Genomic DNA, 20,057 nt, shown 5'->3' with positions numbered 1-20,057 from the left:
TGGTGCCGGTTCAAGGTTCGGATATAAAGTTTCATTTCTTTGTCTTTGTTGCTGACCCCGCCCCCCGTCAAATCCACCCATGGATGGATCGTCACAAGTCACAAGCCAAATGGAATGCAAAAAAAAAAAAAAAAAGAAGTTCAAGAATAAGTTACATATATGAAAGGATGAATGGGCATTTTCCTCGCCACCAGCCAGTGTAGAGCTTGAATATGCACAGTAGAAGCATTGTCTCCCTACTCCAAAAGAAAAAGAAAATACCAAAGAACTCCAACCACCCATACAGTACTGCTGTAGTCTACTTCGCATTCGGATCCGGCGTATCCTCCAGCGTCTCCTCCCACCTCGTAAACCCCTCCGGGATCCTCCTCGTCTCCATCACCTCATACACATTCCCCAGCGAGATATTCGACGACTCCATGAACTTCACCGCACTCGCATGGATGCGGCTCGCAATAGCGGGTTCCTTCACCTTCGCAATGAACCTTTCATACGCCCGCTGGCTCTCAAAGGTAAGTTCGGCCGAAACGTCGTAGTCAAAAGTGTGGCGGCTCCGGACGGGACTTTGGGGCTGGCTCGGGGACTCTGACGAGGGCGTTGTCGGGGCTGCCGAGGGCCCAGAGTTTGAACTGTAGTTTGAGCCAGGCCAGGAGGTTGCGACCGTCGGGACATTGACGGTTGATTGTGTGATGTATGTGCGGCGGTGGCAGAGGGGGAATGCGGACCCTGTCAGGTCGCGCATCATGGCAATGTATTCTTCGTAGTCGTGGCGAAACTGTGCGGGGGAGATGCCGGCTTTGCGGGAAGAGACAACAAGGACAGTAACAAACATGCTGGCAGGTGTGATTTTGATCTTGAGGCTGGTGGGGGATGCCCTCCAGAGACGCATGCGCATCCCAAGGTAGTTGGTCGCTCTGAACGGATTGTTTGCAATAGAATAATTCGAGAATCTCAGCCGCCTTGCTCCTCCTTTGCTAACTGTTGGGCTCGGAGTTCAAATATCTGTCCAACTATGTACATATGGTAAGCAGACGCGGGGTCTTCGATGTCATTACCTGGCTTCCTTTGTCCCCCCGGCCGGCCTGGGGCAAGGCCGATAAACCCGACACCGAGCAGCCGCCAGATTCCAGATCAAAGATCTAGAACTAGCTTATATCAAGCCATTCTATGTCTTTGCCCTGCCCCGCTGATGAGGGCTGGCTTGTTTCGGGTCCGGGGTATACACGGTCCTCAGGTCGGCATGCAGCCAACCAGGAGGCATACCAGTACCGTGCAGACGGGTCGCTGTGGTACCACGATGCACGCATGATTTAGACTACATTTATTTATCGCGCAGCAGAGGCGAAAGCTAAAAGGGACTTCATGATAGTGGAAATCTGCTCTTCCTCATTCGTTGTGTGATTCTATTGTATCGCGTTGTACCGTATCCCCGCGCCCCGCGAAGAACCCTACCTACCTACTCTCGTCCCGTAGAACTCTGATGGGATACTTCACTCGAGTATCAAATACTGACAAGCAGTTGTCACTATATGTCTTTTGGCCGATGGCAGTGAAGAAAATAATGGCGGATTGTGAGGGCTACACCTGAGGAAGGGAGATGGGTGGCGACGCTGCTGAGAGGCGCCTTTGTGGCTTGCTTCTTACTCCAGAGTATAGTGAACGGAGAAGAAACGCCGGCTGGCCCAGATGAATGAGTCGCGAAGGAGTAGAGGCAGGGAAAGCCAAGCGAAATTAGGGAGGAAGAGGCGAGACCCGGGCGCGGCGCGGAATATACGGGGTGATGTGATCTCTTTGTCTTTATCCACTTCCACAGTCAGCACGCCGTCGTTGCTGCGGGCTCTAGCTATGATAGGTGTTCTACCTACCAGCCATTGTTGATGAAAATTCATGCTCAACGCCAGTTGCCATGTCCAGCTCCATACGAGAACATGCATGGATGCCTTTGAATCTCCGACCTCGAGCTGGGTGGACTTGTAGCCCCTGCCCTCGCCCTCGCCCTCCCTCTAGGGACCCTAAGGCTACCTCCCCAAAGTCCCTGTCCCTACTTGTTTCCAGGTTGTTCCATCACCAAAGATACCTCTCCCCCACCCCGCGAAACCACTCCGGCACCTTCCTCGTCTCCATGACCTCCCTCACCACCGCCATCGCAATGACCGAGTGATCCATAAACCGCGACTCGGCGGCCTGCAGCCGCCTCGCAATCTCCGGCTCCGCAACCTTCGCCATGAAGCGCTCGTACGCCGCGTGGTCGTCGAACGTCATCTCGTTCGTCACATCGTTGTCGAACGGACTGCCGGGGTGCCCTGTCGCTGGCGTATTTGACCCTGACCATCTAGGCGTCGGGATTGGGTGCGCGATGCAGGTTCTTCGATGGACGATGGGGAAGGCGTCGCCTGTGAGATCGCGCACCTGCGCGACGTAGGCTTCGTTGTGTTAGCGGAAGGTGGATTGCGACATGCCGGGACGGCAGCGGGCATTTATGAGGATTGTGACGAACATTGCTGGGGCTGGAGACGGGGAGGGGTTTCTGGGGGAGATGGAGATGGAGGTCGGAGGGCCCGGGAATGGGGCGGAGTTGAGGAGGCGCGGTGGTGGAGGTGGGAGTGGTGGATATTGCGCAGCTCGAGGATTTTCTTCATGGGCGGGACTTTTGTAAAGGGACTGAGGGATTGACAAGTATATGGCCAGTATCTTTTTCTAACTTTATCGCTAGTCGCCCGGCCAGCTGGCGACGGCCTTGGGGCAGCCACCATCTGCCGATTAATCGACGCGGGCTCTGGCCAATGGAGGATCGGGATTCGTCGTGTTCAGGTTACACAGGAAGGATCGGGCGCTGAGAAGAGAACAAAGGGAAAGACCCCACCGTCTGATATCATCGGCGTTATTAATTTATGACCAGCGGAGACTATGCTGAGTTGACATGAGGGGCTGGGTTTGCTTTGTATTCCCAGCCTACACGTCTCTGAAGATCTGCAGTCTATCTGCAGGGCTAAAGACGGTGCAGCTAGCTTGACACCATGGATTCTGGAATTGCTAAAAATACGGCTTAACTGCAGGTTTTATGACAAGCTATAGCTACCCGGCGCTATAGGAGACAAAGGTTATTCTGCCAAGTTCAGCAGATAGATCACCAGGCATCTGCAGGGTACGTACTGCTCAGAGCAACTGTATATAGCTCGACTATTAATGCAGTACACCGCACTTTGGAGGCGGGACGGAGAAGGGACTGGGATAGCGCTGGTTCGTTGCGCTAAACTATCTATCATCGAGTCCAAAGCACTCAATAAGGAGAACCTCACACGTGCAACATACGGATCCTGCATCGCTAAATGTCGTATTCACCCAGAATTTCAAACGCCTTGGGACCGTCAAGCTTCTGCCGTCGATCTGTCCCACCACCCCTTACGATCGGATGGACTTTTAGCCCTAATTAAGTTCCGTGGGCGGCCTAAGTGCTCAGGCGCCTACCAGGTACATGATACCATAGGTATGGTAGCATCAAGAGCAATCGCTCTTCGATACTTGGCGGGTCTCGAGAGAGCAGAGGAAGCAGCGAACAAATTTAATGCAATAAGAAGAGAACAAATAGCCTACACTCAGCCCTAGTTATAGTACACCCAACATTGGGAGCAAACCTTCGCAGCACAACAGTGCAAACTCCCAACCCTGCCCAATACCACACCATAAGGTAAGTAGATATATCGCAATTCAAGCTGTGGACGTCTACCTACTCAACCTTCAGCCATCAGCCCATGCCCCTGTCCTGCCCAAACCCATACACCCCAGCCCACCCCGCAATCTTCCCATTCCCCTGCCGCTGCGTCTGCCCCTCAACATCACCGTCACCCTCTTCCTTCCCCGCCTCAGCTTCACCTTCACATTCACCTTCAATCTCAGAAATAGGCATCCAAACCCGCCCCCCATGCACGGGTCACCACGGCCGAAACACCTCGCCCCTTCCGCCCCCCGGCGTCTCCACCACATCCCCCACAGCCGCAGCCGACATCCCCGCAACATCCATATACCCATCCGCACTCGCGCAAATACGCGCACAATGGATCACTCGATCTTCAGCCCATACCCATACACCCCAGCCCACTCTACAACTCGCCCCTTTCCCTCGCCAGTCCGTTCATCCTCCCCCCTCTTAAGCCACCTCCGCCCCCCATGCTCTGACCACCACGGTGTCAGCGGCCCAGGCGACCTAATCGTCTCCACAACATCCCCGGCAATAGCAACCGACATTGTCGCGACATCGATAAACGTATTTGCACTTGCACAGAGGCTCAATGCCACATCTGGTTCCTCGGTACGCGCAATGAATTCCTCATATGCGCCCCAGTTGCTGAATGTCACTTCGGCGATTACGTCGAACCCGAAGACTGTGCTTGCGTCGGGGGAGACGCGGTAGAGCCCTGTCGCTGCTGGGGGGCGGGGATGCGCAGTCGGCTTCGAGTGTGCTGCCGCGCACGCGATGTAAGTGCGGCGGTGTGCCAGCGGGAAGGCCTCGCCTGTAAGCTGTTTGACGAGGTCGATGTGGGCTTCGTAGCGCTCGCGAAAGGTTGCCGTGGCGACGCCGGGCTTGCGGTAGACGGCGATGAGGACGGTAATGACCATTTTGCGTGTGCAGGCAAGGAAACTTGGTATAGTGTAATAGCGATGAGTTTGGCGAAGGCGGGATCAAAGCTGTCTTTGGACGACTTGGGAAGATAGGGAGCACCTCCAGGGGAATATAAGGAACTATGCTACGCGCTACGCTATCAATGCCGTTGAGAGATGGACCAATAGAGGCTCAGCCCCTGCCAACTCCCGCGGCACAGATAGTGTTGCGCGGCCTACCATTGACTCCGGGGCCCTGTGGAGAGCATTCTGCCTGGCGTCTGCTGTTCAGGGGCTACTTAAGGTCATTCGAAATTACCTTGCTTGGTCCGACTGTAGACGCGCACCGATTTCGAAGGATCAAGGTGAACAAAGAAGGGCCGGGCGCTTTCGGAATGGACCGCCACAGCACCTGTTACTTAGCGCGGTATACAGCTCGCTTAGACAGTGGTCAGTACATTTGGACGCATAACTGTGTCTGAGCTGATATATGCGGTATGGAGTTCATAAACAGCCTCAGCCTGCTCATTGTGGAACGTTGGAACCGGGACTCGGACACGGGGCCCAGGGGAGTACCCGTGCCGCCAGGGAAGTGGGGTCTCTGTAGGCCCTGGGTTTGACTCTGGGCCACCCTGGACCTTGATCCATGATTCTCTGCAGGGCTCGAGCGCAGTTCCGGAGCCCCTGAAGCGCCCGTTTAGATCCTCCTTGAGCTGCAGCCAATGAGGGCCGGGGCATTGATTTGAAGGGGCAGTGGTTTCTGAATCATTGAGTAACTATCTCATGTGCTAAGCTGAGTCGTTCCAGAGAGCTCATGTGCAGAGGGGCCTTGCTTCGACTTCCAACAATCTCATGTCTCCCTATTCTGGCTTTTCTTGCTTCCACGCCGTTTTACACGTCCCCTGGTCCTAATAACACTTCTCTTTCTAGGGCTTGGCGGTACCTTCAAGTGCGCAACTTGACGAATCATATCGCAGCTTCCGCTACGGTATTCAAAGACTACGTTATTTTCGGAAGTTTCGACATGTCACCTGCACCAACACCTAGACAGTGCATCACTGGATTATCCCCTGGGCCCATGCACCAAGACCCAGGTTACCACAGAACGTGCGAGAAAAAGTACCTACCGCATTTCATCGCGGTGTAGTGCATATATTCTATGCATGAGCCTTTTATTCATATCGGAGGTTTGAGTCTGATGTACCTGCGAGGAGGCACGCTGGGGAAACGTCAGCGTCCATATTAGCTCCTGTCTTTAGGGTGGCGAGGTTAACATCCTGATAAGACTTTCAGTACACGCAGTAACCTATGCAGGTGGTACTTCGCGGTCAACCGTCGCGGTACAGTCCTACCGCATACATAGGTAAGGGATTAGTGGTTAGAGTCTGTTGAATACACGACAAGCATAGTCTTGCGGCGACTGCCCTGTACCATATCCCATGTCTCGGAGAGCGGAGGGTATTTGTGAAAGGAGACCGAGAGCTAACTCCGACCGTGACCTCTCGCTTCCGAAGGAGTTTCCTGCAAGGGAGCTCGACCTGGAATCGAACTGCTACGACCGAAACGGCAATATGTCATAATGCAGGGAGTGGTTGAGGCCTGAGTAACACAGGGAAAAAGGCCGGGGAGATCGGTGATATTTTCGATTGGATTCTGTTCCTAGGTTCATATCACCACGAAAATACCATTCTTCATATCCAAATTCCGGAATTTTTAGAAGCTTGGCTCCAATTGATGTATTATTTATGCCTTTGGCTGTTTCTGTTATACACCACAAGGATCCGCAGGATGCGCCAGGGCAAGCGCGAACAAAGAAACGGCGCCCGGGCCCACTGGTTATCCAGGAGAGGTGGAAAAACGCCAATGCTGAAGCTAAGGGACAGAGTAAACATAGAAACGTTCCAAGTCTTACGTCCGCTGTTAGGGTTGTTTGCCGGCGCTGATCTGATGCATCACATTCACATCCCGCTTGAATCCTGACGTCCTGCTCTCCGCCCAAACGGCCAAATACTTCCGTCTCAGCCTCCGAAAAAAACGGCTTTTCTCGGAGAAGATACGGACCAACAACATATCCCCGTTCGCAAGTGTAGCCCGATCCATACCCGACAAAGCGCTCATACCTCCGTCCGCGCTCCCGTGCACCTCCTGCATGAGCGCAGCGCCGCTGCGAGGGCTCCGAGATCATCTTACCCCTCAGTAGTATATCGAGATAAATTTTAGTTTTCCTGAGCAAAGGAGAAGTTGCACCAGATGCTTGACATGTTGGGAGTGCTTCGGCCGAGCGGCCGCATCCTCAACTCGAAGCCCTAAGCCTAAGCCTAAGCCTAAGCCGCAGCCAAGAATCCCGGCCTAGGTCAGGGTGCCTTCGCATTCCAAGGTGAATCTGCCCAGGTAGCTAAGACAACTTCCGTACCTGTACACGACCGTTTCGTAAAGTTCAATATTGGGACTTTCTGTAGTTGCCCGGTGTAAGCCGAGGGAGTAGCAGTCAACCGCCCTCCATATCGTATCATCGACTTCGCCGGTACAATATATATAGCTACTCGATAACAATAGACCTCATTATCGCGGGGTTCTAAGTAAGCTACCTATAGCCTGGCCTTCTACAAGAGGCGAATTTCTTGGTTTCGATGATATTCGCGAGCATGAATTGCACTCTAGCTGCCTGCGTACCCAGGTAAACACCTCGTGCAGGGGACATGTTACTGTAGTGGAAGAGGTGAGCTTATAGAGCAGCAGGAGAATAACCCCGTTCATTCATCAGACCAACCACTCTAGATCCTCATTCCAGGTTTGTCCTGCATACCTAGACCCAAAACTCACGGCTTCAACGCCAGAAGCCCCAAAATCTTGCGAATCCCTTTAGCCAGGCCTAGGGTCCTCTCCATCTCCGCCACCATCCCGATGGCCTCCTCTTGCAAGACCTCCAGTCTCTGACGACAATACTCGAAGCTCCCCGTCGACTCGATATGTTTGATAGCCTCTAGTTTAAGCTTCTCATCCTCAGTGCGCTGCCTCAAAATATCAATGAGTGTTGTATCATCCCGTGCAGCCATGATACTGTGGATAATCGGGAACGAGAACTTCCCCTCCGTTAGATCCTCGCCGAGCCCTTTACTCTTGGTGTACTGGTCGCTCTGGAGATTCTGATAGTCGTCACGGATCTGGAAGATTATTCCCAGGGTGTTGGCGAGATTCTCCCATTCTCTATCTTCATAATTAGTTTGAAACAATCTCGCAAGGCCAAGCGGACAGAGAAAAGGAAAGCCTTACACCGAAACCTCACTCTGCGACTGCAGTAACCCTATAGCCAGGCGAAACAAGCCCCCCGTTTTATGCGTCACAATCTCCATATACTCCGCCTCGCTTGGACAAAGCATGCTATCGCGATAATACAGCTCGAGACCCTGACCGCGATGGAGGTTCAGGATCTCCGTTAAGAAGACTTTGAAGGCGTCGAGGCTATCCAGCTGAGATAACTTCTCCTGCGCAAGGAAGTACGCGAAGTTCCCTGAGTTGATTGTTTGCGCGTCGCCGTAGACCATGTGTGCGGATGGGTGGCCGCGGCGGAGCTTGGAGCCGTCTTGGATGTCATCGATGCTGTTCATCATTACAATCGTGAGAAGTTAGGCTTTCATAGAGAGATTGAGTGGGATAGGCAAGGGGGGCATACAGTAAAGAGGCAGTGTGCAGCAGCTCAACCACGTCTATAATCACCTGGAGTTTCTCCTGGGGAACCTTGAACCACTCGTTGAATGAGAGGATCAGCTGTGTTCGGACTTGCTTCCCCGGCTGCGCGAGGAGGTAGTCGAGTGGACGGCGAATTATCTGTACATCAAACGACAAGTTAAGCTCCGCTTTACGGCCATCTGGTAGGAGTAACATACCTCGTCCACATGCTCGCTAGGTGTATCCCCCTCAGGAATCTTGGGGTCCACCCTCTCCGGCCTCTGAACTTGAGGAACTTTCCTCGGAGAGCTTTCAAAAGAATGTTTGAGAAGTTTGGGTGGGCTGAGGTCCGGCGCAGTCCCATCGATGGTAGCGGGAGGGTTGGGTCTCTTGCGGAGCGGAGTGGACGAGTTTGTTGTGCTATGCACTTGGAAGGAGAAGGATATGCGTCCCCAGAGAGTCGATAGCGCGCGTTGAATAGAGGAAGACATGAGGGACTCTAGAGTATGCTTGTATAGATGCGATGCGTGTAGTATCAGTCGGGTAATTGGATTGTTTATGGTATGGTGTGGTGGTGGATGGCTTGCAGGGCTGTGGATGGAGCGGGTGGCTTTCGCTTGGACGAACTGACTGCTCTCTAGGGTTTGTTAACCATAGGATACTTGGGGCGAAGAAAGTTTATAGAGCATGGCTGGCTGGCTGAACAGCTGAGGGCCGCAAACAACACAACTCAGCCTGAGGGGATCCGGCAGTACAACATGAAACGCACAAGATCAATGGATTTCTAAGAATAAAATGTCTGATCCAAGGTTTAGCACTGTCCCAAGGCTATTTTAATCCTCTTCTACAAGCTGCCCGTCATCTTATTGTATATCATCATATTGTCGTGCTGAGCTTATTGTTGTGCCCTGGTTCATTGTCTGCCCCACCATATTGTCGTCTCCGCGGACTGATGCAACCCTACCTATCCTCCCTAGCCTACTCCTCCTTCGCTAACACCATCTCCTCAACATCATAGTACAGCCAGATCGCCGTAGCAGACGGCCCACAAATAAACGCTGCAAGCATCACGCTCAGCATCCAACGAACCGTCTGCCGCGAACGGACTGGGACCCCCCTGTGCCGCTGATATAGCGCCACGCACCAAATCCATAATGCCACGGCGGAGACGCCATAGTCGTATTCCGTGAAGCGCTGCAGGCCCTCCTCCATGCTCGTCACTTGTCGACCATGCAGGGATAGACGAGGCACGATGAGAAGTATCCAGTTTGGATCTTGCCTGGAGCTGGAGGGGAGGATGGCCAGTCGCACGAGGAAAGCCACGCACAGCATGGTCCAATAGGGAATTGCGGAACAGAGGAATACGAAGATGTAGACGTAGCGGCGTGATCGAACTTGAATTTCAGAGCTGTCATATCGTGCGTCTGCAGTTCGCCCGGAGACCTCGGGGTTCGAAGATTGGGGAGTGGTACGGCTGCTTGCGAGCTGAAGCTGAAGCTGAAGCTGCAGCTGAAGCCACCGTACCACCGGGGTTCCCAGCGTCACGAAGATCGTCCATCCCTGCCAGAAGGCGATGACGCGCTGCCGAAGATTGGAGGAGACGAATGCCGACGCAGGCTTTGACGCGAGCAGGATCGGGCAGATGTAGAATATCGCGAGCATGATGCAGATGCTGGCGTCGGGGGGTGGGGGCATGTCCATGCGGCGACCTCGCTTCAGGGTTGGGGCTTTCATGGCCAGCAGGACGGGGACCATGATCGCAATCCCGATGGTGTGCGTTGTGATCCCCGCAAAGATGTTCCTGGGGTTGGTGTTAGCCGTCATGGGTCATCAGACCAGACTTCCCTTCCATATTCCGTATGCGAGGTAGGAAATTGTGGACAGACCAGGCCAAACAGCGCCGCGGCGTGTTCACCCCCCTCCACGGGTGCGAACTGAGGATCACCCAGATCGGGACCATGCTGCCCGCGAAGGTTGCAGATAGCAATGTCAGCTGGGCTGAGTTATGCATGAAGCTCGGCCAGGAGAAGAGATTGCACGCGGTCAAGTAGTTGTCTGGAAGGGCCAGTCCCGTATAGTGAGTCCTGAGCGGAGCTTGAGTCCTGGGAAGGGTACGGTCAGCCATGTGTGAGGAAAGCATTGCGTAGAGGCCGTTCTGGAGAGAAAGGTAATGGATGCCGTAGCCGCCTAAGGGTGCGAGGCAGACCAGAATGATCCCGGCAAGATCGGTTGCGTCCATCTCGACGGTTTAGCTCTCTGAGAAGCTGCAAGCTCGGTGCTTTTGTTGCTGTGCTCTAGGAGCAACTGGGACGGTAGAGGGGTTTATATACTTAGGTAAGTATGGTCTTCCACACCTGCAGCTGTAACAATAAGGCTGCCTAAACCGTGTCATCTGGGAGGGGAAATTAATTCCTAAGGTATGTGCTCTACTTGAAATTGTACCTTGCTGTTGTGTCCACCATGAAGTACGCATGCTGTAGTAAGAAGATGAAAACGATTTACTCAGAAGGGAGCAACAATGACAGTGCTCTAGTCACGAGTGTAATTCATGGTAATAAGCTTTAGATAGGGTACTGTCTTAGGCACTCCTGATAATCCCTCTATACCAAACCCAAAAGAAATATAAAGCAGACGGCCAGGAATACTGCACCACCAACGCCATCACAACCGCCACCCCCAGCACCGCCCTACCCCCCACCGTCTCCCCCCACGACCGACTCCGGTACCTCTCCCACGCACCCCCCTTCAACCGCAGCGGCAAAAACGCACACACGTCCCCATCCGCCACAGACCGCGACGCCATATCTGCTGGAACATCCCCGGCATAGGGGGCGTAGTACCGCCCGAAGAGGATATTGAAGAGCCCGTCGCGCGTGTGCAGGCGAACCAGGAACCAGGCCATGTTGTAGATTGAGCGGGCGCGCGGGAACCGCATTTTGCGGTATGCGCGGAGCATGGACTCGATGGATGCGGGGGTGAGATGCTGCCCTGTGCCCACGTCTTTGGTGTCGTTTATGAGAGTGTGCAGGTGGCTTGCTAGGCTGGCGGCGTCTTCCATTGCCATGTTTGCGCCTTGGCCGAGGTTCGGTGTCATCTTTATCAGTCAAGGCTTGGGCGTTAGATATTCATTACTTGTAGCAATAAGAGAGGGTGGATGACTTACCTTGTGAGCACTGTCCCCTATCAAAACCATCCGTCCGTAATGCCAGGTCTCGAACAGCCCCTCCTCCAGCGGCGTGATCCTCGAGATCTCCCGACTGTCCCAGACCTGGCCAAACGTCACCCCATTACAAAGCGGGATAGACCGGAACCGTTCCGCGATCGAGGCGGCATCGTCGGGTCCAAGACGAGGGGTGTCGGGATACGTATACCTCCGCTCCAGCTTCTTGATGAGGAACCAGTAGATGCGGCCGTTCTTGCCATGGATCGTGATGAAGGTGACGCCGTCGAAGAGCCCGTTGACCTGCTCGCCCGCGTTCAGGCCCTTGACGGGCGAGGAGATGCCGAATATGCAGCAGTACTGTGTGGATAAAGCTGATGCGCCTGGCGTCAGTTCAGGTTGTTACTACCCAGATATAGAGGGTATTTGAGATGAAATTGGGTATCGTACTGCCATACCTTGCTGCTCCTTTGTGGGGATTCTATTCCCATGCCTCTGCGCTGCCGTCCACAGCTCTGAGCGAACCTTGCTGTGCACGCCGTCCGCACCCACCACAAGGTCCCCCTTGTATGTCCGTCCGTCCTCCGTAGTCACTGTGATACTCCCGTTATCATCGGACGCCGCCACCGAGGAAACCCGGGCTTGAAGATGGATTTTGCTCCGATCCGGAAACCGGGTATACAAAATCTCAAGCAATTTCTGGCGCTCCAGGAAAGCAAACGGGAGGCCGAATCTGCGTGCCCGTGTCTTGTCAGCCATGAAACAAGACTTCAGCAGAACTAGACCTCCCATCATGTGGTCTACAGGTTGGTATGGTATGGTACCTTTCATGAACAATCCGCGCGAAAGACGAGTTGAAACTGAACCCATTCGGATAGGTACAGATCGCATTGACCATGGGCTCAATGTGCTTCTCGACCTCCCCATACAGACCGAGCTGGTCGAGGATGCGCCCTCCATTGGGGAGGATCCCCACTGAGGCGCCGACCTGCGGCGCAACCTCGCTTGCCTTCTCGAGGATCACGAAGTCGATCTTTGCGCGGGACAGACAATGGCCCAGGGTCAGTCCGCCGATTGAGCTGCCGACAATGATAACTCGAAAGCTGGGTTTCTCCATTGCCGTTGTTGGGGGTTCGTGTGGGTTGTGGTTTTTCTCGACTGCCGCGAAGAACGTGGAAGCTGGAGGCAACTGCAAGGGCCTGAACAAAGTCGATTGACTCTGTGTGTCTCCGTGACAACAGTCAGTCCCATTGACCTGGAGCTGGAATTGTACACGAACACGGGTCCTCGGCGGTCATGAACCTCGGGAGTCTGGGGAGGCCGGGGACCCTTGCAGTCCAGCCTGCGATCCTCTCCGAGAGTCCCGAACACGAGCGAGAGCTGAGCGATCACCTCCAGCCGTCACCCCCGGGCCCGAGAGACCCGAGCTGGGTGGAGGATCCTCGTGATCATCTTGCAGCTGCAGCGAGACATCCACCATGATCCGATCGAAGTCACGACAGTACTAATTCCGTGGCCCAACGCCATGGTACTATGGTATGGTAAACAAGGTAATTGTGTCACGCTGACCGCAGGAAGAACCAGCCGACGGAATCCTCGGAGTCCCGATTAGCAAGGCAAGGTGCGTAGGAAAGGTCAAGGATCTAGGTACCATACCTCAGGGAGCAAGATGTATGGCCGCAGCTGCAGGCGAGAATGTCTACCCTGCTAATAAATCGATTGAACTAATGGCCTACCTAGCTAGCACATAAAGGGCGCTCCATATCGGGAATCCCGCGCCCGCGAAACCCGTTAATGCAGGGCAAGCCCCAATGGGAATGGACACATCGAAACCCGTTGCCCAGGCTCGCTGACACCCCGTGGGGGCGGGGGTGCTGCACGGAATTTCAATTTGGACGGACCCTACATATCTATCCCGCCAGGTGGGAATGATGCAGACAAGTTTGTACTCGAATCTGGCTAGACTGAGCGTATCGGGAATATCTGGTTCCACCGATATAGGCTGCAATCACATATAAAAAGCAATCAAGGGACTTCATTGACAAAAAATTGCTCATCTCGTGCAATCCCCGGCGAGATACATCGAATGATCTACCATCATCCATTCCTTCATCGAAAAGAACAGCCCCAATAATATCCAGCTCAGCGCCAGAAATATCTACCGTTGCTTCTTCTGCACAACCTGCGTCTCCTCCTCGCGCTTGACATGCCAAAGACACACTCCGTAGAACCCATCAACCAGCACGAAGACCGCCAGACTCCACAGAATCATCGGACTATCCAGCCACCCGAATGCCTCCGGCCAGTATTTCCATCGCAGGGCCGCGACGCCCACGACACACCACGATCCAAAGAATCGCGAGAGCCTGCAGACGAGTGAAGCATGCATTAGACCGTGCCACAAGTGAGAGAATAGAATTGAGTAAAAGGGAAAGCCACATACCAGAGCACATACGACGCGCCACGCGACGAATTCCGACATAGCAGCTGGCACAGCCCGCCGATACTCAGCAGCATCTGGCAGATCACGGCGCTCCACGAGTACGCGAGGGCATGGCCGATCTCCGCGGCGAGGGCGAGATGGCCCGACAGACAGCCCAGGATGCCCAGGGTGAAGATGGCAGGCATGTTGTCGCGGACCAGGGGGGCGTGGCTCCACTCGTGCGGGGCGAAGCGGACAGCGGCATAGATGATGGCGAAGTTTATGGCCAGCCCGGCGAGGAAGACGGCGTGCTCGATGGCGTATTTGGATGGGTAGACGACTGAGTACACGATCTCCCAGGCGATGTTGCTGCATAGTGGGATTATTGCCATTGCGTAGGTTTGGTCGCGGAAGGAGATGTATACCATCCCGGCGTAGTTGATTAGCCAGCCCAGGCCGGTGCCCAGGGTGAGCAGGTCGGCAAGGCGCTTGATGGCGTGGTATTCTGGGGGAGCTTGGGATACGTCGAAACCGTCCATGGTGGGCTGAGCGAGGGTAAATTGTTGTAAGTGGAGTAGAGAGAGGAAGGGTATGGTAGGGTCTTGGACTATTAGCTTACTTGCCCTTTTATGCACAATCGGATTTTTTTTTTTTTTTTTTTTTTTTTTTTTTTTTTTTTTTTTTTTTTTTTTTTTTTTTTTTTTTTTTTTTTTTTAAAAGAAGTCGCAGGCCAACTCACGCTGCAATTGCTGGCTTCATCGCTTGCACTTTAAGCACACGCACTCGAACATCCTCTCGGCCGGAGTCTTGGGATCTGCTGTGCAACTCGACGACAGTGCAGGGATTGGAAAGCGGACTGCCCGACTTTCGAGTTTCTTCAGCTCGACGCACGTCAATCCCCGGATGGCTGCAGTGTAACCTTATTTCGACACGACAGGTCCCTGCTTCTGGCCTCCTTAACCGATAGCTCGAGCTTGAGCGGCTCAAGCCCTACTTTACCTACCATACCCACTATGGAGGCAGACTCTCATAGTGGACCGACATTTAAGCCCAACTCTGAGCCATGAAGACAGGAATATCACATCCATCGTAGCATTGGTCTCTCGAATTAAATCCCGCAAGCGACAACATGGACACCAAACGCAGCTTCCTCCTGGCCGCAAGCACGACCTCCGCCTTCATGGCAATTGCAGCCCTCGTCTTCTTCCTCTGCATCTGCGCACTCAGTATCGACGGCCTCCCCATTAGCCGGTGGTGGTCTGAACAAGCACGCATGATCGGGCCTAAAGATCCCGCAAAGACAACAGGGACCGAATGTGCATACGAGTATATCCGGCAAGCCTACGGACACCACCACTGGGCGCCATTTATCAATAAGCTCTCGCCAACGCTGAGGGAGACAGATCCGGCGAAATACCAGCATGTTAATGAGGTTATGGACGGGATCCATCTGTGTTTGATGCTGGTTGACGATGTACGTGCCTTTCCCCCTCCCCAACCCACAAACGCTGCTGATGAATGGTTCGTCGTATACAGATCTCCGACGCGAGCCTTCTCCGCAAAGGGCGCCCGGCTGCGCACCGAGTCTACGGCCCTTCTGAAGTCGCGAATAGAGCCTACTATCGCGTCACACAGCTGCTGTCAAAGACAGCACTTGAGTTCCCGCGTCTCAGCCCGTGGCTGCTGCAAGATCTAGAAGAAATACTGCACGGCCAGGACCTCTCGCTCGTTTGGCGGCGCGACGGCATAAGTTCCTTGCCTACCGATGCACAGGAACGCGCCGATGCGTATCGGCAGATGGCGTCGCTGAAGACGGGTTCCTTGTTTAGGTTGCTGGGCCATCTCGTCCTTGAAGATCGGAGTATGGATGCGGTTTTGACGCAGGTTGCGTACGTCCCATCATCCTTTCCCTAGTCTGTCATTCGCTTAAGGAGTAAAAGCGAAAAAAGCTCACGTGTGCAATTGTGTACTAGGTGGTACTCCCAACTCCAAAACGACTGCAAGAACCTCTTTTCATCTGAGTACGCGGCCCTCAAGGGCTCCGCCACCGAAGACCTCGCAAACAGAGAATTCACGTACCCGATTATGCTGGCGCTGGGTGCGCAGGGAGGTGAGTATGTTGCTGCCGCCGTGGAGTCACCGTCTCCCCGGAACTTACGGCGGGCACTACGTGTTATTCAGAACCAGGAAATTTACGGGCGGTGCATGGGGGAGCTGAAGATGGCGAGTGTGGGGATTGAGGAGTGGTTGAGGCTTTGGGGTAGGAGGGAAAAGCTTGATCGGGGGAGTGAGAAGTAGATACCAGTATGTAAGGATGGAATGGAATGTGACTCTCGCCTCGGGTTTGTTGGTTGGTGATGAGTATAGTACCATTTTTTCTTCGCTCAAGAGATGGCGCCGGGCAGGCTGTTGAGCTGATCAAGAGGAGTAAAATGCTATCTCCATCTCACAAGCTTCAATATATCACCTTCCCTCCTGGCTAAATATTTTTGGTCTATAAGAACCGGCCTATAGCCAGTTGATTCTCATGGCCTAGCGGTATAATGTCTGACAGATATAAAGCAGTGAGCTGGTCGCTGAGAGCCATTGGAACTCATGCTTCATCGTCTCGGTGCCAGACTGTAGCTGGGACAGTGTTGGTGGGCAGTCAGGGCACGTGCGCTAAGGACTACAACGATACACTGCCGAGGTGGGACTGCAAGACTTATCATGTATGCCAAATCTCCTCATCTTTGGACACTGAGCTTCTCCCTTCTCATGGATCACCGCTCCGTCAGGTACGCTATCTACGAAGCAAATGCTGATAATAGCGTGAACCAACACCTCCTACACCGGCGCTTGTCTCAGCGTGAACACGGCAATCCCCCTCTCTCGTCACCGAGAACTCATTTCTCACATATACCGAGCCATGCGGGATGTTATCCCGGTCAGCAACACCCAGCTCCACATCTAGAGAGAGGCTGTCCCGCCCGGGCCTAGGGCTGCTGACCCCCAGGCCGTGGCCCGGGCCTGCCTCGTTTTGATCTCCACCGTTACCTCGCCCAACCAGCTCCGCCGTTGACTCTGAGGCCCCGATATCCACTGCATGGCTTTCCTTCCCGATCGCATGAGTTTGCGGGGTACCACCGATGGTATGCTGCGCCCGGGCGGGATGCTCCGGGCGACCGCGTGGATCTGGCTTCTCCTTGCTTGCCAGTGGGATGCAGGGGCAGCAGCGAAACAGACACTCGATGTACCGCCGGGCAATAGGCGCTATGGCCGGCAAACAGATAACAATCATATTCAGCCACATCTCCAGCGTCCCCGGTAGAGTGATCGTGACCGTGGCGACGGACAAGTCTGCGTAATCGAGGAAATGGAAAGGGAGGCCGAGGCGCCAGATGAGGACGCCGACAACACTAGTTGTTGTACAGAAAAGGGCAGTATTAGCTGCCACGTTTTCCAAGCCAATGCAAACGGGAGTCAATTCGAATTCGATTCAGTGGACGTACCTTAACCCCATAAGAAATATCCCAGCAATACTGAGCTTCTTGGCCAGCGGCACCTTCAACCTCCAGAGTACAGGCACCGGTAACGCGGCGATCACGCAGTCCAGCAGGATATTGATGGTAACGAGGATAGCGTGCTCGTTTCTCGACACGGCGCGACATGAACCACGAGGGACCGGGTACCACCCTCCTGGCGCTGCGAGCGGCGGGCAGTTGATTATCAACAGGGGCAGGCAGGTGATGGTATAGGCGACAACTATCGCGCAGGTGATATATACTGCTATCCGGAGGCGTCGGCAGATGCCGAAGAGGGTGAGGTAGAGGGTGAGCATGGATAGTTTGCAGGTACTCGTGTTCGCTAGCCAGGTCATGGAGGCGGCTACTAAGAACTGTTGGATCCACGGATGGGTTGTTAGACGCTGTCACGGGGAGTATTGGGACGGAGGGTTTTGAAATCAATGGATACGGATGGGAATACGTCAACTTGCCTTCCTGAGAACCTCCATCTCATCCGCGGTCAGCTCGTCTGTATGCTTCCCGAGGCCGTTGAAGATAGTCCATATCTCGAGGGCCGTATGGGCTACAAGGCTGAGCTGTTGTCGTTGTCACTGTCTGTCAGGATTTGAGTCGATACCATGGAGGCAACGTAACGTACGTATGCAATAATCGCTAAGTATTCTGGAAGCCATAACCGCCTTCTCTCCGAAAAGAGTGCCCAGAATCGCAGTATAACCACGACGGTAACCACAGACATAAAGACCACCGTGATTATAAACAACGTGATTCCCGCTGGGGTGGACGACATGATCGATGGATGGCAGTAGATGACAGTTCTAGCTACTCGACTCGTTGGACACTCGACTGCACGGTTCGTAAAGCGGATTGTCGGAATACCTATGAGGTCGAGTCTGGTAAGAAATGTTGTATCTTCGTTTAAGCTCGACAGCGGGAAGCTCACGCAAGGGAACAACAAGGCTGGGTAAGTTTCGCTCATGCATTCTTCCTTTCCGCTATTCTGTGAGGCTCTCATAAGATGGACAATGCACGTAACTGGTCACGCCGGCTCTGATCCCTGGCTGCAACCCGATATATTTCCATGGCGAGGGGGCGAAAGGCATGGTTGGCTCCCAATCTTTCCAATCACCGCTCGGTCAGAGCCTCAGGTCTGACATAATATCCCCCGAGCTGTCTGTTTACACTCGGATAGCACGGTTATTGGCGAGGATGGGCCACCAGGGCATAAGCTTACCTTGTCATTCCGCTGACAAAGCCTCTCACCTTTGGTGATGCCAAGCTCACATTTTAGGGTCACTAACATTAGGTATCTATAATCAGTCATGTAAGACATATGTAGAAAGATTATAGTACCGCTTTGCACGAAAGATATAGATCCCTATTCCAAGCGGCGTCATTCATAATTCCAGCGATAACCACGTTGCACGAGTCCTGCAACAGACGCCGACAGACTCTTAGAACCCCCGATCTTCAAACACAATGAACTCAGCTAGATCGTCATTGAACGGCCAGATAAGCTTACCTTACTAGGTGGTAAGCGGGTGAACCCCCGTACAACACAAAGGCTTCACCCTAGCCCGCCCGTGCCACTGCCCAGCGACATCAAACACCAAAGCGGGCTCGGTGTACCCTATGCTAAACTTCCCCAACGTAGCCTCAGCGCGGACTTCAGTTCTAGCGCGTCTACTCGCCTTGAGTATGTCTCAGTCTGAGAGACCTTAAGATCTAAGCCTCCTAGTGCTTATTCTAGTTTAATTTTAGCACGTTTTGTCACTGCCTGCTCCAGATTCTAATGGCTCGTTGAGACTCGAGTCTTCTGTCTATGGAACATACTCCTTGTCTAGTTATTCGACAAGCTATGGCGGCTAAGGCACCGCGATCGTGATCTATATTGATAGTGATGATGTTCCCAATATAAATGTTGGTGCGCCTCAAAAACGCCATCCAAAGGGAGGCCCACTGTGGCTTCCAAGCCCTAATACGCCAGGGCAGCGAACAATTCCTATAGACGATGTAAGTCCACGGGCTTATCAGATTTATAGATTAGTGGAAGACAGCAGATTGGAGGACTAGGCACTAGTAGTGATCCTGGAAACTCGGCCTTGGGATGGAAGGAATGTGCCAGAGCTTGAGCCCTGACCTGGGAGTTAGGGCTTCCTCCCGTGCTTGTAGAAAATCATCGAGACGGGCCCAGTGCCAGAAGTTGAAGAAACAATGTCTCCACCAAGACGATCTACCTGTGGTGTAGAATACTACAGAATCATAGGCAGCTGTAAGCGATAGGCCCTGGACGCTTGAACTCGATTCCCCTGTCTCACTTTCGCCGCCAGCTGAGGCTGAGCGCAATACGCCCGTCGTATGACTTGTCCAGCCACTCACATTTAAGGTATCGCATGGCGAGCGCTCGAGCCTGCCACCCTGGAATCATCGACTGACCCTCATTCCTTCTCCATCTCCACCTCATCAATCTTCTCATTGTACATCATATCCATCACAATGTGCACCCTTTCACCTTCACCCTTACCGCACCCGCGCTCTCCTAACTCCCAACCACAAACACACCAACAACCCGCGCCCAAATCCGCGAAATCCTACTTATGAATCACGTCGGCCCCGGGCGCGCTTTCCAAGCATCCCTAAACAAGTTCCGCACATGGTCGCCCCCCGACGTCGCGGCGTTATTCAGAGACTTCCCGCCCCTCCC

At 53.7% G+C, this 20,057-nt stretch overlaps 9 protein-coding genes across 9 annotated transcripts; 1 reads left to right on the top strand and 8 right to left on the bottom strand.

The window, feature by feature from the left end:
• Positions 1 to 298: 298 nt before the first annotated feature.
• BDW74DRAFT_181792 (uncharacterized protein) lies at positions 299 to 832 on the bottom strand (the record flags this gene model as incomplete). The annotated part of the gene is made up of 1 exon (XM_073730107.1): positions 299 to 832. The coding sequence occupies one exon, from the start codon at positions 830 to 832 to the stop codon at positions 299 to 301; it is 534 nt and encodes a 177-aa protein (XP_073580229.1).
• Positions 833 to 1,374: 542 nt separating this feature from the next.
• Positions 1,375 to 2,035, bottom strand: BDW74DRAFT_160028 (uncharacterized protein). Its single transcript, XM_073725549.1, has 2 exons — positions 1,866 to 2,035; positions 1,375 to 1,795 (listed from the first exon to the last, which is right to left on the bottom strand). Exons 1-2 carry the CDS (start codon positions 1,932 to 1,934, stop codon positions 1,526 to 1,528), a joined length of 339 nt encoding a protein of 112 aa, XP_073580228.1. The 5' UTR covers positions 1,935 to 2,035; the 3' UTR covers positions 1,375 to 1,525.
• A 29-nt stretch (positions 2,036 to 2,064) lies between these two features.
• On the bottom strand, positions 2,065 to 2,639 carry BDW74DRAFT_181791 (EthD domain-containing protein; the record flags this gene model as incomplete). The annotated part of the gene is made up of 2 exons (XM_073730106.1): positions 2,065 to 2,423; positions 2,498 to 2,639. The coding sequence occupies 2 exons, from the start codon at positions 2,637 to 2,639 to the stop codon at positions 2,065 to 2,067; spliced, it is 501 nt and encodes a 166-aa protein (XP_073580227.1).
• A 1,420-nt stretch (positions 2,640 to 4,059) lies between these two features.
• BDW74DRAFT_181790 (EthD domain-containing protein) lies at positions 4,060 to 4,617 on the bottom strand (the record flags this gene model as incomplete). The annotated part of the gene is made up of 1 exon (XM_073730105.1): positions 4,060 to 4,617. The coding sequence occupies one exon, from the start codon at positions 4,615 to 4,617 to the stop codon at positions 4,060 to 4,062; it is 558 nt and encodes a 185-aa protein (XP_073580226.1).
• Positions 4,618 to 7,418: 2,801 nt separating this feature from the next.
• BDW74DRAFT_170190 (FPP/GGPP synthase family protein) lies at positions 7,419 to 8,484 on the bottom strand (the record flags this gene model as incomplete). The annotated part of the gene is made up of 3 exons (XM_073727125.1): positions 7,419 to 7,806; positions 7,873 to 8,199; positions 8,273 to 8,484. 3 exons carry the CDS (start codon positions 8,482 to 8,484, stop codon positions 7,419 to 7,421), a joined length of 927 nt encoding a protein of 308 aa, XP_073580225.1.
• Positions 8,485 to 10,846: 2,362 nt separating this feature from the next.
• Positions 10,847 to 12,545, bottom strand: BDW74DRAFT_187705 (FAD-dependent oxidoreductase; the record flags this gene model as incomplete). Its single annotated transcript, XM_073731554.1, has 4 exons — positions 10,847 to 11,362; positions 11,432 to 11,788; positions 11,879 to 12,161; positions 12,253 to 12,545. 4 exons carry the CDS (start codon positions 12,543 to 12,545, stop codon positions 10,847 to 10,849), a joined length of 1,449 nt encoding a protein of 482 aa, XP_073580224.1.
• An 859-nt stretch (positions 12,546 to 13,404) lies between these two features.
• pyr4 (meroterpenoid cyclase pyr4) lies at positions 13,405 to 14,416 on the bottom strand. The gene is made up of 2 exons (XM_073733859.1): positions 13,872 to 14,416; positions 13,405 to 13,794 (listed from the first exon to the last, which is right to left on the bottom strand). The coding sequence occupies exons 1-2, from the start codon at positions 14,387 to 14,389 to the stop codon at positions 13,587 to 13,589; spliced, it is 726 nt and encodes a 241-aa protein (XP_073580223.1). The 5' UTR covers positions 14,390 to 14,416; the 3' UTR covers positions 13,405 to 13,586.
• Positions 14,417 to 14,586: 170 nt separating this feature from the next.
• BDW74DRAFT_187703 (polyprenyl synthetase family protein) lies at positions 14,587 to 16,148 on the top strand (the record flags this gene model as incomplete). Its single annotated transcript, XM_073731553.1, has 3 exons — positions 14,587 to 15,324; positions 15,387 to 15,739; positions 15,824 to 16,148. The coding sequence occupies exons 1-3, from the start codon at positions 14,980 to 14,982 to the stop codon at positions 16,146 to 16,148; spliced, it is 1,023 nt and encodes a 340-aa protein (XP_073580222.1). The 5' UTR covers positions 14,587 to 14,979.
• Positions 16,149 to 16,401: 253 nt separating this feature from the next.
• BDW74DRAFT_83910 (uncharacterized protein) lies at positions 16,402 to 18,469 on the bottom strand. Its single transcript, XM_073733858.1, has 5 exons — positions 18,297 to 18,469; positions 17,994 to 18,232; positions 17,827 to 17,931; positions 17,342 to 17,727; positions 16,402 to 17,248 (listed from the first exon to the last, which is right to left on the bottom strand). Exons 1-5 carry the CDS (start codon positions 18,334 to 18,336, stop codon positions 16,633 to 16,635), a joined length of 1,386 nt encoding a protein of 461 aa, XP_073580221.1. The 5' UTR covers positions 18,337 to 18,469; the 3' UTR covers positions 16,402 to 16,632.
• Positions 18,470 to 20,057: the final 1,588 nt, after the last annotated feature.

Source organism: Aspergillus multicolor (genome assembly GCF_047715735.1).
Source record: "Aspergillus multicolor strain CBS 133.54 unplaced genomic scaffold BDW74scaffold_30, whole genome shotgun sequence".
NCBI lineage: Eukaryota > Fungi > Ascomycota > Eurotiomycetes > Eurotiales > Aspergillaceae > Aspergillus > Aspergillus multicolor.
The sequence above is the reverse complement of the archived record's forward strand: the minus strand, read 5'-3'. Positions and strand labels throughout refer to the sequence as shown.

Bases quoted from the DNA above. Each gene is read 5' to 3' on its own strand.
- pyr4 (XM_073733859.1), bottom strand. From the start codon at position 14,389: ATGGACGGTTTCGACGTATCCCAAGCTCCCCCAGAATACCACGCCATC. The intron at 13,795-13,871 runs GTATGTGGCTTT...ACTCGTCTGCAG, and splicing joins GGCGCGTCGTATGTGCTCTG to GCTCTCGCGATTCTTTGGAT.
- BDW74DRAFT_160028 (XM_073725549.1), bottom strand. From the start codon at position 1,934: ATGCATGTTCTCGTATGGAGCTGGACATGGCAACTGGCGTTGAGCATG. The intron at 1,796-1,865 runs GTAGGTAGAACA...AAGTGGATAAAG, and splicing joins ATTTTCATCAACAATGGCTG to ACAAAGAGATCACATCACCC.
- BDW74DRAFT_83910 (XM_073733858.1), bottom strand. From the start codon at position 18,336: ATGCATGAGCGAAACTTACCCAGCCTTGTTGTTCCCTTGC. The intron at 17,728-17,826 runs GCAAGTTGACGT...TGGATCCAACAG, and splicing joins AGATGGAGGTTCTCAGGAAG to TTCTTAGTAGCCGCCTCCAT. The intron at 17,249-17,341 runs GTACGTCCACTG...TACAACAACTAG, and splicing joins ATATTTCTTATGGGGTTAAG to TGTTGTCGGCGTCCTCATCT.